Source organism: Gobius niger (genome assembly GCF_951799975.1).
Source record: "Gobius niger genome assembly, chromosome: 3".
Classification (NCBI taxonomy): Eukaryota; Metazoa; Chordata; class Actinopteri; order Gobiiformes; family Gobiidae; genus Gobius; species Gobius niger.
The window spans coordinates 7,088,695-7,105,179 of NC_136854.1; the positions used below are offsets into that span (position 1 = coordinate 7,088,695).

Here is a 16,485-nt window from a genome sequence, read left to right on the forward strand (position 1 = left end):
ATCACTTGTGATTTTAGTCTGGCGTTAGCCAGGCTAGTTCTGTGTGGAGTTGAGTGTCTGTGAGATACGCCTGAATTGTGTATGATTTATGCTCAAAAACTGATATGCTTGATATACTTTTGAGTGCTCAGGTTTGCCGTATAAATATAAGACCATACAAGCTAATTCAGAGGCTAATTCTTCTTTATAACGTGATTTTACCTGCTGTACTCGATGGTCAAAACACTTCAAGAGATGTCATCAAAATTGCACAAGCTGTCCAGGATATTCAGGATATTCCATGGTGCAGATCTATAATGTTGAGACATAAACATAAAATGACAAATTAAAAGGTAAAGAAAAGACAAATCTATGACAAATCCTCATTTGGTGCGCTCTGTCCACCCTGTGTCTTTTTTAATCCATTTTACATGGTCACAATTACATATTTTTAAAAACTTACGCTCCCTTCTTACCGATGTGGAAATGACAAACCTGGAGCAACCTCATGCAGTACAGTAGAGAATCTAGTGGACAAACTCCAATCCAATCTCCTCCATTCAGAAAAGACATATGCCTGTCGTTGCACACACACACAAAAAATCAGTCATTACTAATGATATGTTTACAGCAGATGACAAAACTTCTACTCCTACTACGTGTGTTGTCTAATACAGCAATGGCCGACAGATATCCTGCATCCAGTGGTTTAGGTAAAGATGGTCAGGTTCTTGGTTTAATCTTTGTTAGACATGCTTTAGTCTTGAATAAATCTGTTTAGACCCTAATATAGAGTTTCAGCACTGGATCAGTCTTCGCATTATTAAAAAAATACGAAATGAAATCCTGTCAACAAAACCTTTATGAGTGGGATCCCCGTGCCGTCACGTACGAGGCACTGGCGGGCATTAATAGCTCTATGGTGGGTCAAAACATCGTTCACAAACATCTGTGAAAAGATCGGTGCTGTACAAGATCTGTGATTTCAAGAAAAAGCTCTTCAAGCTCAGAAAAATCAGCTGTTTGACCACCAGTCACCAAAACATCTGGCGAAAATCACGGAAATAAACAATAACAGCGATCCTCCCTATAAGGCTCTAGCAAAAAATATACTCACACGCAGCTTACAGCAAGTTATTTCCAGAGCCTATGAAATACGTTTGAAAAATCCACCTATGTTTAGGAAGCAGGTAAATGAACAGGACACAATTAAAAACAACTCACCTGTAACTCTGCAAAGCCTTGCGGCCCAGAAATGGGTGCGCCACTAAAACGGGTCCGTGTGGAAATGTTAGAGATCATCCAGACTATAAATGTGCTTTTTGGGGGGGCTAACCTTTCTGGAACGAAACACCTTCCCAATTAATATCACAGTCTTCACATAATAAATATGGACTATAATGTTGATATGTGATAAGGAAAACGGTACCATACCCTTAATCCTTCAGGCATTACGCAGTTTTTGTTTTGAGTCACAGTAAAAAATGTCCGTAGAGAAACGTGCAGCATCAATTCATTTGCGCGGAACCGCAGTTTTGCCGCCGGAATTGTGAAGATCACTTCATCAAGGGGGAAGGAAGAAGGTATGGTATATTCTGTTATCACCGGTTATTTGTACATTACATTTCTCACACTAGGTTAGTATTACATATATTAAATAACACGCAACGTGTCTATTTAGCTGCGATCACAGAAAAGAAATGCCACCCGCGCTTTCTAAGAAATATTTGCAGACTCCTAATGTTCAATAGCCTAAATTAACATAATCATTTTACAAAGGCACTAACAATACGGACCATAGGCTATCCTCCACAGTCCTATACACTTCATTGAATAAATAAATATTACTGTATTGCTGGAAAAAGCAAATTTCAGTTTTATATTATATTTGGTGTATTAAATAGCAAAAAATTACAACACTGTCCATTCAACATGTTTTTTTTTACTCTTTATTATGTAGCATGTGGGTGACCTATTGCCCTCTTCACCGTGGTTACCGCATTCCAGAGATAACCAAAACCCCCACTTCAAGACGCGTCTTCACTCTTGTGAATGGCCTACCAGATTGAACACAGTTCGGGACAAGAAAAAGACTGTGACGATCTTTCCTTTAGACTTCACAACCAGACGAGAACTCTTTATTGACCTTCGAATTGGACTAAAGACTGAATCTCAAACATCCGATTTGAGTAATAAGCCAATTCTTTAATTCATGGACAGTGAGAATGAACTCAACCGATCTGTTCTAATGATGAATTCTTCCCCAGGTCAAAAAGATGCAATGTACATACATACTGTTCGAAATGTTGGAATGCATTCAGAAAGTTTGTGAAGTTGTTAATGTGTTTATCGCAATAGGAATGTATTTCATGAATTTCTCGCCAAGATACGGCTTCCTCCCTTCCCACTTGGGCCCTAATAATATCGGGTTACGGACTGAACAGATTTAGTCCATGGGCCAAACCCCAAAATCTGGCATATCGGTACCAAAAAGGTGGCAAAGGCTATCGTTGATTTTTAAGTAGGTCCATGTCTGAGGTTTATATTTTTGTATGATAGCCTTTTCAGAGTTACAGCTTTATCATAGTTTGAAGTGAACCACCCCCATGTCAAAAAAGTCGCTTTTGACACTGGTCCATATTTTGGTTGAGGCCATTTCCAGCCCATTAGATACTGATTTACACCATTGTATTTGGTATCATTGTAAAGAAGACATTTTCATGTTTCATTTGAGCCCAAATGTACTACGCTGTGACTATTACCATGGTAACCATAGCTCCTCAAACTCAAACCTGAGGACATTTTTTCACCATTTTCATAAAAAACAGTTTTACTATGTTTAACGCTGTTTCTTCAAGGAACATCACAGAGACAAATGTTTGATACTGGGAAACTCTCTAGACTCTGAGGGTTCAGGAAATGTATAACATGTCAGTACTTTCTCAACTTAAGGCCTCACAGTGAGCCACAAAGTAAAAGAATGTCCACCTCACATGAGCCTCTCCCATTGAAATAAGCCTATATCTGCCATTCTAAGGTTGGAACCGCTGGTGAGACTTTCTGTCCAGGACAGGCCAATGCAACTTGAACATACATTTATAAAAATTACAATTATTCTGTATAATATAAACTGTATCCTAAATTGTAAAAAAAAAAAATCATATTATGTAGCCTATACACTGTATAAACACTCACTGTCTCATTCACTTTCACTCATTCACTACTGAAACCACATAATTTTACATTGGTAATTGGTAAATAAATAAAGTTTCTAGCGATATAACATTGCAGACACCATTGTCTTTTGCTTCTAGAGAGTTGTGCCGTCGAATGGCCCTGGGGACAAAGACAAAAGGGGGTTAACTATCACTAGATTTTGAGCCAAAAGCTAGGTTAGAAGTACCAAGGTGTTCTACCATACTAGAACTGGATTCTACAGAAAATTGACTCAGGGGACATGAAACAAAAAGAAGAACATGCAAATTCTACGCAGAAAGGTCCCACATGGCTTGGGATATCAGGAACTTCTTGCTGTGAGGTGACAGCTAGACATTCAGTCACTCTTGAACCCCCTTTACAAAAACCATTATGCTGATAGAAAAGGGTGAAGGGAATACCTCTTTATGTCCAAGAAGTTGTGGAAATTGTAAGAAATTGTCCTGCATAACTCCTGCAGCTGTAGGAGATCTGGGAGAGCTGTCTCCCAGAGACACGAACTGTAGTTGGTTAGACAGTTGGTTATGCAAGAACCAAGCTTTTCCTTCAACAGTTGACAGTAGCGACCCGTGGCCAATGGCAATGTTATGTTTTCTTCCAACCAGACTCCGCGACCGTGAAGGGGAGAAAAGTGGTGTAAGAGTGGGGGTGAACTACGGCTAAGTACAGACTGGAACCACAACAGGACCGGCTTCACATCTTTTTCTCTCAGACACAGACAGTGGTTAGTGGTTTTAGTTTGACCTGATAGAGCTTGTAGAAGCCCATAACACTAAAGGAACAACATGAGGCAGCACGATGTAAACTAGGAAAAGAATGTGGGTCTTGTCTTGTTTGGAGCAGCACTGTCCTTGCGCCAGGTGGCCCAAAAAGTGTTGAATGCACAGGAGAGATTGCATGCCCTCAGTGGTTAGTCTTAGTGCTTAGCGTTCTCTTGCCTCTCAGCATGAAGCTCAATTTAGGTGTTTTTGTTTAGGAGTTTACATCCTGTCTGTGTCAGGAAAGATTTTCTTTGGGTGCTTTGGTTTCTTCCATTAACATAACAGATGCTGGTGTTGAGATAAAATGTGCACAAGAGGCAATAAGAGATAATCCCAAACAGGAATGGTTTCAGAGGTGGAGCCTGCGGAGCTTCTGAGAGACAGTTTTCTAGTTGCATTTGACTGGGGTGGATATAACTATTCTATATCGCTGAACTGTGTGACGGGTTGGACATTTCTTTGTAATCACTCACAATCTCAGAATATCAAATGTGGAGACTAGCGAGCCTTCGGCCGGGTCTCAGCTAGTATATATATAGTATATAGTATATAGTATATAGTATATAGATATGTATATATATTCTCTCAGTGCCAGCTGGGCTCATGTATATAGTATATAGTATGTATATAGTATATAGTATGTATATAGTATATATATCCTCTCTCCTCAGTGCCAGCTGGGCGTGCTGCCTCTGGGCACGGAGAACGACCTGGCGAGGGTTCTGGGCTGGGGCGCCGCCTGTGACGACGACACGCAGCTCCCACAGATCCTGGAGAAACTGGAGCGAGCCAGCACCAAGATGTTAGACAGGTACCACCTGACCACAGAGACCACCTGACCACAGGGACCACCTGACCACAGGGACCACCTGACCACAGAGACCACCTGACCACAGGGACCACCTGACCACAGGGACCACCTGACCACATGTACCACCTGACCACAGGTACCACCTGACCACAGGTACCACTGACCACAGGGACCACAGAGACCACCTGACCACAGAGACCACCTGACCACAGGGACCACCTGACCACAGGGACCACCTGACCACAGAGACCACCTGACCACAGGGACCACCTGACCACAGGGACCACCTGACCACAGGGACCACCTGACCACAGGTACCACCTGACCACAGGTACCACCTGACCACAGAGACCACCTGACCACAGGGACCACCTGACCACAGGGACCACCTGACCACAGAGACCACCTGACCACAGGGACCACCTGACCACAGGGACCACAGAGACCACCTGACCACAGAGACCACCTGACCACAGGGACCACCTGACCACAGAGACCACCTGACCACAGGGACCACCTGACCACAGAGACCACCTGACCACAGGGACCACCTGACCACAGAGACCACCTGACCACAGGGACCACCTGACCACAGGGACCACCTGACCACATGTACCACCTGACCACAGGTACCACCTGAACACAGGGACCATCTGACCACAGGCACCACCTGACCACAGGGACCACCTGACCACAGAGACCACCTGACCACAGAGACCACCTGACCACAGGTACCACCTGACCACAGGGACCACCTGACCACAGGCACCACCTGACCACAGAGACCACCCGACCACAGGTACCACCTGACCACAGAGACCACCTTACCACAGGTACCACCTGACCACAGAGACCACCTGACCACAGGTACCACCTGACCACAGGGACCACTGACCACAGAGACCACCTGACCACAGGGACCATAATGATAAAAAAGAATAAATGTTTAAAGTATAAACAGACTTAAGGCTTTATTTGTCTGTAAGAATTAAAGAGTAAGAATGAAGTGCAGGGGAAACAGCTCCCCCTCCTGGCAGCTTTAGGAACAATGTTCTGAGAAACACTTTAGACGATGGGCGTGAGTTTGAGTCTCAGTGACTGATCCTGATGGAAGCGCTGACGCCGTAGAAGAAGAAACACCTGTAACAGCTCTGTCCGCCCGCAGGTGGAGCATCATGGTCTCCGAGACCAAGTTACCGCGGCAACACTCGGCCTCCACGGTGACGGAGGACTGCAGCGAGGACTCGGAGGTGACGGCGCCGTGACCTTTCACCCTGACGACCTTTCACCCTGACGACCTTTAGAGTGTGTTTAACCCCGTGATGACCTTTAACCCCGTGGCGTCTCCTCAGGTGCAGCACATCCTGACCTACGAGGACTCAGTGGCGGCGCATCTGACCAAGATCCTGACGTCGGACCAGCACTCGGTGGTCATCTCCTCCGCCAAGTACGTCCTACACGCACACGCATGTGACGTCATGTTCATGCCCCCCCCCTGTGTGACGTCATGTTCATGCCCCCCCCTGTGTGACGTCATGTTCATCCCCCCCCCCGCAGGGTCCTGTGTGAGACGGTGAAGGACTTCGTGGCCCGAGTGGGAAAAGCCTACGAGAGAAACACGGAGAGTTCAGAGGAAACCGACGCCATGGCCAAGAAGGTACAGGGGGAGGGGCTACACCAGGGGGCTCCACCAGGGGCTCCACCAGGGGGTTCACCAGGGGCTCCACCGGGGGGCTCCACCGGGGGGCTCCACCGGGGGGCTCCATCGGGGGGCTCCATCGGGGGGCTCCACCAGGGGGCTCCAGCAGGGGGCTCCACCAGGGGGGCAAGAAAAACAACAGCTAACACACGGCTAACACAAGGCTAACACAAGGCTAACACACGGCTAACACACGGCTGACACACGGCTAATACAAGGCTAATACACAGCTGAGCTCCTTCATGTGCCTCCTCCCTCCCGCACCCTCCGGTCCTCCTCTGCCCCTCAGCTGTCTGTACCTACTGCCCACTTAGCCACCATGGGTGCTCGAGCTTTTAGCCGCTCAGCCCCAAACCTCTGGAACTCACTTCCCGCTGAACTCCGACAAATGACCTCACTGCCCCTTTTTAAATCGCGTCTCAAAACCCACCTATTTAAAGTTAGCTACTTACTTTGATGTGTTTTATTTTTCATGCTTTTATCATTGTAGCTCATGTAAGGTGACCTTGGGTGTTTTGAAAGGCGCCGACAAATAAAATGTATTATTATTATTATTATTATTAATACACGGCTAACACACAGCTAACACAAGGCTAATAAACGGCTAACACAAGGCTAATACACGGCTAACACACAGCTAACACAAGGCTAATACACGGCTAACACAAAGCTAATACACGGCTAAGACACGGCTAACACAAGGCTAATACACGGCTAACACACGGCTAACACAAGGCTAATACACGGCTAACACACAGCTAACACAAGGCTAATACACAGCTAACACAAGGCTAACACACAGCTAACACAAGGCTAATACACGGCTAACACACGGCTAACACAAGGCTAATACACAGCTAACACAAGGCTAATACACAGCTAACCCACGGCTAATACACAGCTAACACACGGCTAACACAAGGCTAATACACAGCTAACACACGGCTAATACACAGCTAACACACGGCTAACACAAGGCTAATACACAGCTAACACACGACTCCACCAGGAAATAATACGAAAAAATGGGGGAAAATATAGGAAAATAATGTGACATAATCCTCATGCCCCCCCAGTGTAGTGACATAATCCTCATGCCCCCCCAGTGTAGTGACATAATCCTCATGCCCCCCCAGTGTAGTGACATAATCCTCATGCCCCCCCTCATGCCCCCCCAGTGTTCGGTGCTGAAGGAGAAGCTGGACTCTCTGTTGAAGACTCTGAGTGAAGAATCCCAGGCCTCGACGGCTCCGCCCCCGGCCCCGCCCCCGGCCGTCATCGCCGAGGAGACAGAGGTGGGCGGGGTCCTGCAGGAGACCGCCCCCCCTCCGAACCCCGCCCCCTGCTCCGCGCCCCGCCCCCACCGCCATCTTTAAACCGCGGGAACAACAGTCTGAAGAAGGCGATACGGCAGATCATCGAGCACACGGAGAGAGGTACACGCTAAGCACACGCCTACACACACGCCTAATACACACGGCAGATCATCGAGCACACGGAGAGAGGTACACGCTAAGCACTAGGGCTATGAACATTTGACCTCACGGTTATTGTGACCAAAGTGCTCACGGTTTTCGGTTTTATTGCGGCATATTTTTTAATGCGTTTGTTTACAGGAGGCGCTTCCTCGTCTTTCACCTGTTAAATCTCCGATGGCGCTGAGGCCACGCCCATTGGGGATTTATTATTGCGCGTCTCTGATTGGTTGAATTAATGATATTTGGTGACGTTTTTATACCATATCAGAGCGCCAAAGTTTTTAGATCGCGTGGGCGCTGTTCCTCCCGCCCCGAGCACAAAACTACATATTTATGAAGCTGTTACAGCGGTTACAGCACAAGGTGAACCTGGCAGACAAAATGACACCTCCTTCCCCTCCGCCCCCCCTCCCTCAACTCCGCCCCCCCTCCCTCAGTGTAAAAACACCTGTACAGAAGAAAGTTATGATTTTGCTAAACTCAAAACTTTTTATTTTATTGGCGCCCCACCAGCCGCCACTGCTTATTTCAAACATACTAAGTTTTCTGGGTCAGATCAAGGACACGTGTGAATGAGTGAAAACCGACAAAGAAACATTTCCTCGTTTAAGCCGATGTTTGATTCTCACTCTGTCGTTTCTGAAGCCGAGGACACGATTAATATGATAAATATGATTATAATAAATATTATGATGCAAATTCTCCTCAGTTTTAGTCTAAAAGACTAAAAGAGAATTATTTGACTGAATTGTGTCTAAAAAAAAAAAAAAGACCTTTTTGTCAAAAGACTTGAACTAAAATATGTTTTCAAAGCTAAGACTCCCTCTGCCGATATATCGGACCGATACAGTATATATAGATATTTGAGCTATCGGCCGATACCATGGCACTGAAAAGGCCGATAAAGAGAGTTATGTTTTATTTTCTTTGGAAAGAGCCTCCACCACATCACCTATGGATTATTCTGTGGGAGGAGTTTCTGTTGTACATGTTTTATGTTGTGTCCTTGAGCGTCTAGTTTAACACAGCGCCCCCTGGATGTGGTTCTGTCTCTGCAGCCGTGGACGAACAGAACGCTCTGGGGCCGGACCAGGAGCTGCAGGACGACTCGGGCCTCGCTCTGAGCCCCGCCCCCGACCAGGACGAGGACGACCAGCTGTCTCTGCAGTACAGCTGCAAGCCCCGCCCCCACCGCCGAGGTCAGTGGCTAAGCCCCGCCCCCGCAGGAAGAAGAAGGAAAAGGTGTTTTGAGATGATTGTGTTGTTTGTCGACAGTGAGTAAAACTCCGTGTGAGAAGCTCATCAGTAAAGGAGGGACAGGAAGTGTGTCTCTGGGCAGCTCCGCATCACTTCCTGTCCACAGCAGAGACTTCCTTCCCCTGAGCTCCAAACTCCTATATCAAGGTCTGACCACACTTCTGCTTTTATATGTAAATAAACAAAACAATGATAGAGTCTGTTCATTTAACGACCCCTCAGTCCAAAGACTGATCACTCCTCCACGCCTGTGCATGATCACCTGGAAACCGGACATCCTGTGGCTCACGGGGAGAGGATTTACAAACGCAGACGTCTCAGATATATAATATAATAAAGATGAGGCTCATTCAGCCTATTCATCGTAATGGCCGCTCTGACTCCTCCTACAGCCTTTTCCTTTAAGATAAGATAAGATAAGATAAGATAAACCTTTATTAATCTCACAAAGGAGAAATTCACTTGTTACAGTCGGCGTTACTTCACAGTCTTATTGTACAGTCTGACAGCAGTGGGGATGAAGGCTTTGCGGTAGCGCTCCGTCCTGCACTGAGGGTGTCTCAGTCTGCCACTGAGAGAGCTGCACAGCTCTTCTACAGTCCCGTGCAGTGGGTGGGAGGTGTTGTCCATGATGGAGGTGAGCTTGGCTAACACCCTCTTGTCCCTCACCTCCTCCACAGAGTCCAGGGGGCAGCCCAGGACGGAGCTGGCCCTCCTGACCAGCTTGTTCAGTCTGTTCTTGTCCCGCTCTGTGCTGCCCGGGGCCCAGCACATGGCAGCGTAGTGGAGAGCAGAGGCCACCACAGAGTCATAAAAAGTCCTGAGCAGAGGCCTGCTCACGCCGAACGACCTCAGTCTCCTCAGAAGGTGGAGGCGACTTTGGCCCTTCTTGTACAGGGAGTTGGTGTTGTGGGACCAGTCCAGTTTATTGTTGAGGTGAACACCCAGGTACTTGAAACTGTCCACCTCCTCAGTCCTCCCCCTGGATGTTCAGCGGTGTGTGCGGTAGTGGCTTCCTCGTGAAGTCGATCACCATCTCCTTCGTCTTACTGATGTTCAAGCACAGGTGGTTGCGCTCACACCAGTCCACAAAGTCTAGGATGACCGACCGGTACTCCAGGTCGTTCCCCTTAGACACACAGCCCACGATGGCGGAGTCGTCGGAGAACTTCTGGAGATGACAACTGTCCGTGTTGTATGTGAAGTCCGATGTATAGATGGTGAAGAGAAACGGTGAGAGGACGGTGCCCTGAGGGGCCCCAGTGCTGCAGACGACCACCTCAGACTCACAGCTGCGCAGCCGCACATACTGTGGTCGGTCCGTGAGGTAGTCGATGGTCCATGCGGTGAGATGTTCATCCACTCCCGCGTCCTCCAGCTTCCCCCGCAGCAGCGCCGGCCTGATGGTGTTGAAGGCACTGGAGAAGTCAAAGAACATGACCCTCACAGCGTTCCCGGCGTGCTCCAGGTGCGTGAGCGCCCGCTCCGACAGGTAGATGACAGCGTCCTCCACTCCAATGTTGGGTCTGTAAGCAAACTGCAGCGGGTCAAGGGTGGGGCTTACCACAGAGCGGAGGTGGGTGAGGATGAGCCGCTCCATTGTCTTCATCAGGTGGGAGGTCAGGGCGACTGGTCTGTAGTGGGCCGGTTCCCTGGCGTGCGCTGTTTTAGGAACTGGAATCAGACAGGAGGTCTTCCACAGGACGGGGACCTTCTCCAGGCTGAGGCTCAGGTTGTAGATGCGGCAGAGGACCTCGGAGAGCTGGTCTGCGCAGGTCCTCAGCAGCCTGGGACTGATGCCATCTGGTCCTGCAGCTTTCCCCCGCTTCAGTCGCCTCAGCTCCCTCCTCACCTGGTCCGGTGTGATGGAGAGGGGGGAGTGAGGGGGGGACCGGTGTGGGGGTGGACTGCCGGGGGTGGGGCAGGTGCTAGAGGAAGTCCGTATGATGGGGGCTGGAGACGTGGGTGCAGGGGGGCTGGAGGCAGGTGAAGGTGGTCGGGGGAGGGGGGCAGTGTCCACTGTGCTAGAGACGTGTGAAGAGGAGGGAGTGGGGGGAGAATCAAACCGGTTGAAATGTTCGTTGAATTCATCCGCCCCGCGCTGGTCTCCATCAGCTGTCCCTCTGGCACTCTGTCCAAAACCGGAGATGTTCTTCAGTCCCCTCCACACGTCCCGTGCGTTGCCCTGCGCCAGCTTCTGCGCCAGCTTCTGCTCCAGCTTCTGCTCCAGCTTCTCGCCATAGTCCTTCTTGGCCTTCCTGATCCTCCACTGGAGTTCATGCTGGACTCTCCTCTGCTCCTCTCTGTCTCCTGAGTTGAAAGCCCTTTTCTTTTGGTTCAGGAGGGCTTTAAGTTCAGGGGTCACCCAGGGGTGGTTGTTGGAGAAACACCGTACCTTCCGGGTTGGTACAGTGTTTTCCACACAGAAGTTGATGTAGTCTGTGATGCAGTGGGTCAGGCCGTTGATGTCATCTCCATGAGAGCTGCAGATCATGTTCCAGTCTGTGGTCTGGAAACAGTCCCTAAGTCTCTCTTCATCCTCTTCACTCCACACTTTCACAGACCTCTTCTGTGCTGGCTCCCTTCGCACCCTGGGTGTGTAATCCGGCCGCAGTAGGACGAGATTGTGGTCTGAGCGTCCGAGCGGGGGGAGGGGGGCAGAGGTGTAAGCGCCCTTCACGTTAGCATACAGAAGGTCCAGGGTCTTATTGTTCCTTGTGTGGCACTTAACATACTGCGTGAGTGTGGGGATAGTGGCAGAAAGAGAGGCGTGATTAAAGTCACCGGTGATGAGCAGCAGGGCGCGGGGATGACGCATCTGGGTCTGGGTCACGGTACTGTGGATGCGCTCACAGGCCGAGGGAGGGATATACAAGCACAACACGACCATGTGTGAAAACTCCCTCGGTAGATACCTAGGCCTCATGCTGACGACGATCATCTCCAGGTCCCGGGTGCATATCTGTTCTTTCACGTGCACGTGTCCGGGGTGGCACCATCTCTCATTCACAAACACAGCTACTCCACCGCCTTTCTTCTTCCCGCTCCCCTCCACACACCGGTCTGCGCGCGCGAGTTTAAATCCGTCCAGGGAAACCACAGAGTCCGGTATATTCCTGTTCAGCCACGTCTCCGTAAAGCACATCAATCCGCACTCCCGATAAGCCCTCTGATGTCGGGTTAGTGCGGCCAGCTCCTCGGTCTTGCTCGAGATGGAGCGCACATTACCCAGGATGACGGAGGGTAGCCATCTTCTCCTCTTGCGTCCACCTCTGCAGCCTCTGCGTTTTCTGCGTATCTCGGCGGGGATCACCGGCCTCTCCACATGCATGAGAGGTGAGTTAAAGGGCAAAAAGGCGGGACGCCCTGCACTCAGGGGGCGGAGCCTCCACAGGCTCTGGAGCCGGTCAATATAATGAAAATGCTTCCAATTTTTGGGCTGATAAACAAAAACCAGCGTGGTTAAAAATATTTCCCCTCCCCCGGCGTGGTCACATGGGTCACATGGGTCACATGGGTCACATTGGTCACATGGGTCACATGGGTAATTGCGATTTTTAGAAAAAGAAAAACTGTTTGGAGCCAGACTTTTAACCCGTTCTTGGGACGTTTCAAGTCCTATTAGAATCAATGATCCCAAGTGTCTCTTGGAGTCGCCCCCGGCCACCAGGGGGCGGTGTTACATTTTTACATTTACATTTTTGTACATTTTTGCGATTTTTTTGGGTCATTTTTTGTCATTTTTTAAATTTCTCTCTTCACTTTTTTGTAACTTTTTCGTCTTTTTTTATTTTTTCGTCACTTTTTTTCACTTTTTTGTGATTTTTTTTTCTTTTCACTTTTTTGTAGCGTTTTTGTGATTTTTTTTGCATAATTTTTTGACATTTTTAATGATTTTTTCGTCACATTTTAAATATTTTTTGTGTGATTTTTCTTGTCACTTTTTCGGCACTCTTTTGTAATTTTTTAATGATTTTTTTTCATTATTTGTTGCCGTGCCGACCGTGTCAGGTCAAAGGGAAATGCCCTCTGCTGGACACCTGTGGAATTATTTTTTGTTTATTCAAATTGCCCCCTAGTGGCTGGAATGAGTAAACTGGTTATTTAGTTAAAGTTAAAATCTGCACAGGAACGGGCTGAGACTTACTTTTTTTTTTTCCGTGTGTCCAGGACCAACCACCTCCTCCACCAAAACTGACTCCACTCTCAGGTCGAGCTCCTCCAGTGCAGAGGGACCGCAGAGGGACCGCAGAGGGACCACAGAGGGACCACAGAGGGACCACAGAGGGACCGCAGAGGGACCGCAGAGGGACCACAGAGGGACCTCGAGGGACCACAGAGGGACCACAGAGGGACCTCAGAGGGACCACAGAGGGACCACAGAGGGACCACAGAGGGACCACAGAGGGACCGCCACAGGGCCGCAGGACTGAGAACCACTGAGCGAGAAACTCTTTTTCCCGACTTTTCTTCCGAATCATGAACCTGTGACCTCAGTAACCACGCCCCCTTTACCTCTGTGACCACGCCCCTTCACCTCAGTGACCACGCCCCCTTCACCTCTGTGACCACGCCCCCTCACCTCTGTGACCACGCCCTTTAAGCCCAGACGCTGCAGGTGAAAACAGTAAAAGCCTCGCTCTCTCTTCACGATGTTTATTCTCCGCCGTTTTGTCGCGGCTCCTCCATCATGGCGGCTCCTCCATCATGGCGGCTCCATCATGGCGGCTCCTCCATCATGGCGGCTCCTCCATCATGGCGGCTCCATCATGGCGGCTCCATCATGGCGGCTCCTCCATCATGGCGGCTCCATCATGGCGGCTCCTCCATCATGGCGGCTCCATCATGGCGGCTCCTCCATCATGGCGGCTCCATCATGGCGGCTCCTCCATCATGGCGGCTCCTCCATCATGGCGGCTCCATCATGGTGGCTCCATCATGGCGGCGGCTCCATCATGGCGGCTCCATCATGGCGGCTCCTCCATCATGGCGGCTCCATCATGGCGGCTCCATCATGGCGGCTCCATCATGGCGGCTCCATCATGGCAGCTCCATCATGGCGGCGGCCTGAGATGGAGTCTCTGAGCTCTGAGGAGTTTCTTCTAAATCCTTCCTGGTGTTTGTGTTCTTCACCTGCAGCTGAGGCTGAACCCGGACACTGTGACCGATCAGAGACCGACTCTGTGGATATTTTTATACTAAAAACATATATTTATGTGTGGTTTATCTGAAACTGTGGACGAAGAGGACGAGGAGTGACTCAGGTTCATCAGCAGAGGAGGGAGAAATGTGTAGAAAAATGTGTAGAAAAATGTGGGAAAATTGGTCATAAAAAATGGGACAATAAAAAACTGTCACTTTTTGTGATTTTTTTTTTGTGATTTTTTTTTTTTTTACTTTTTTAAAATTATTTTTTTCACTTCACTTTTAAAATATTTTTTGTGATTTTTTCTTGCCATTTTTTGTCACTTTTTCGTCTTGTCACTTTTTCATGACATTTTGTGACTTTTTTCGTCACTTTTTTAGCACTTTTTTTCCATTTATTGTGATTTTTCTCGTCACTTTTTAGTAGTTTTTTTGTGATTTTTTGCATATTTTTTTCGTAATTTTTTTACCTTTTTATTGATATTTTTTGTACATTTTTGCGATTTTTTTTGGTAATTTTTTGTCTTTTTTTTTAATTTTTCTCTTCACTTTTTTGTAACTTTTTCGTCTTTTTTGTGATTTTTTTTTTTTTTTGTGTTATTTATTTTTTTTAAAAACTTTTTTGTGATTTTTTTTGCATAATTTTTTGACATTTTTAATGATTTTTTCGTCACATTTTAAATATTTTTTGGGTGAGTTTTCTTGTCACTTTCTCGACACTCTTTTGTAATTTTTTAATGATTTTTTTCATTATTTGTTGCCGTGCCGACCGTGTCAGGTCAAAGGGAAATGAGTCAAACTGTTCTGGAACTTTACCTTTATCTATGTCACTTCCTGTCGGCGGTTTATAGGTGATCTGTTCTTACCTGAGTTTAGATGAGTTGATCCATACCTGTCCGGTCTGTGTGGAAAAGCTCGGTCTCTTCTAACTTCACCCCGTTTGGAGCCATAGGAATACACTGGGAGAGGCCAAATGCAAACAACATCTTTGGTCGGTTTGCGTGACTGAGCGCACGCACAAAGACCAGACAGGTACACATCAACTCGTCTAAGCTCAGGTAAGAACAGATCTCACCTCACCTACTTTATCTTCCTGTAAATATAACCCACACTCGGCTGATGGAAAATACAGAACAAAACTTAATGATTATTTGTTTTATTTAAAGTGAAAGTTAGTCGTGTCAAACATCAAAGATCCCGAACATTTTCAATATAACTTTATTTATCCACACAAAGTAAAGGAGCCTCGTCAGTGTCAAACATGTATGACACGTGTGGAGACGAGCACAAACACGTATGACACGTGTGGAGACGAGCGCTTTGTAACACACAACATCACAAACAACACAAACACAACATCACAAACAACACAAACACAGTCCTGGCCCTGTGTGGCGTCCTCTCTCCCAGCGCGCAGTGCACAGGGCGGCCACCAGAGGGCCCCATACCCACATTCTTGCTTGGGGCCCCTTGGTGCCCGTGATACGCGGGCCCCAGTCCCGGTCCGGTCTCGGTCCGGTCAGACGGCCCCAGCCCCGGTCCGGTCAGGCGGCCCCGGTCCGGTCAGGCGGCCCCGGTCCGGTCAGATGGCCCCGGTCCGGTCAGGCGGCCCGGCCCCGGTCCGGTCCGGTGGCCCCGGTCCGGTCCGGTGGCCCCGGTCCGGTCAGGCGGCCCCGGTCCGGTCAGGCGGCCCCGGTCCGGTCCAGTCAGGCGCCTCCGGTCCGGTGGCCCCGGTCCGGTCAGACGGCTCGGTCAGACGGCCCGGTCCGGTCAGACGGCCCGGCCCCGGTCCGGTCCGGTGGCCCCGGTCCAGTCAGACGGTCCGGTCAGGCGGCCCCGGTCCGGTCCGGTCAGGCGCCTCCGGTCAGGTGGCCCCGGTCCGGTCAGACGGCCCGGTCAGACGGCCCGGTCCGGTCAGACGGCCCGGCCCCGGTCCGGTCCGGTGGCCCCGGTCCAGTCAGACGGTCCGGTCAGACGGCCCTGGTCTGGTCCGGTGGCCCGGGTCCGGTCCGGTCAGACGGCCGGGACTCGTCGCTCGACTCTGGCGTAAACTTCCTCCTTCTTAGTTTTCACGGCCGAATAAACTGGACTCGGCCCCGACTCTGAAAAACAAAACATCATTTCACTGAGAATAACTGT

At 49.0% G+C, this 16,485-nt stretch overlaps 1 protein-coding gene across 1 annotated transcript; it reads left to right on the forward strand.

Moving 5' to 3' along the window:
* Positions 1-3,980: 3,980 nt before the first annotated feature.
* On the forward strand, positions 3,981-7,849 carry LOC306960999 (diacylglycerol kinase delta-like; the record flags this gene model as incomplete). Its single annotated transcript, XM_079553609.1, has 6 exons — positions 3,981-3,995; positions 4,628-4,767; positions 5,933-6,017; positions 6,120-6,214; positions 6,325-6,424; positions 7,645-7,849. 6 exons carry the CDS (start codon positions 3,981-3,983, stop codon positions 7,840-7,842), a joined length of 633 nt encoding a protein of 210 aa, XP_079409735.1. The 3' UTR covers positions 7,843-7,849.
* Between the last annotated feature and the right edge of the window lie 8,636 nt (positions 7,850-16,485).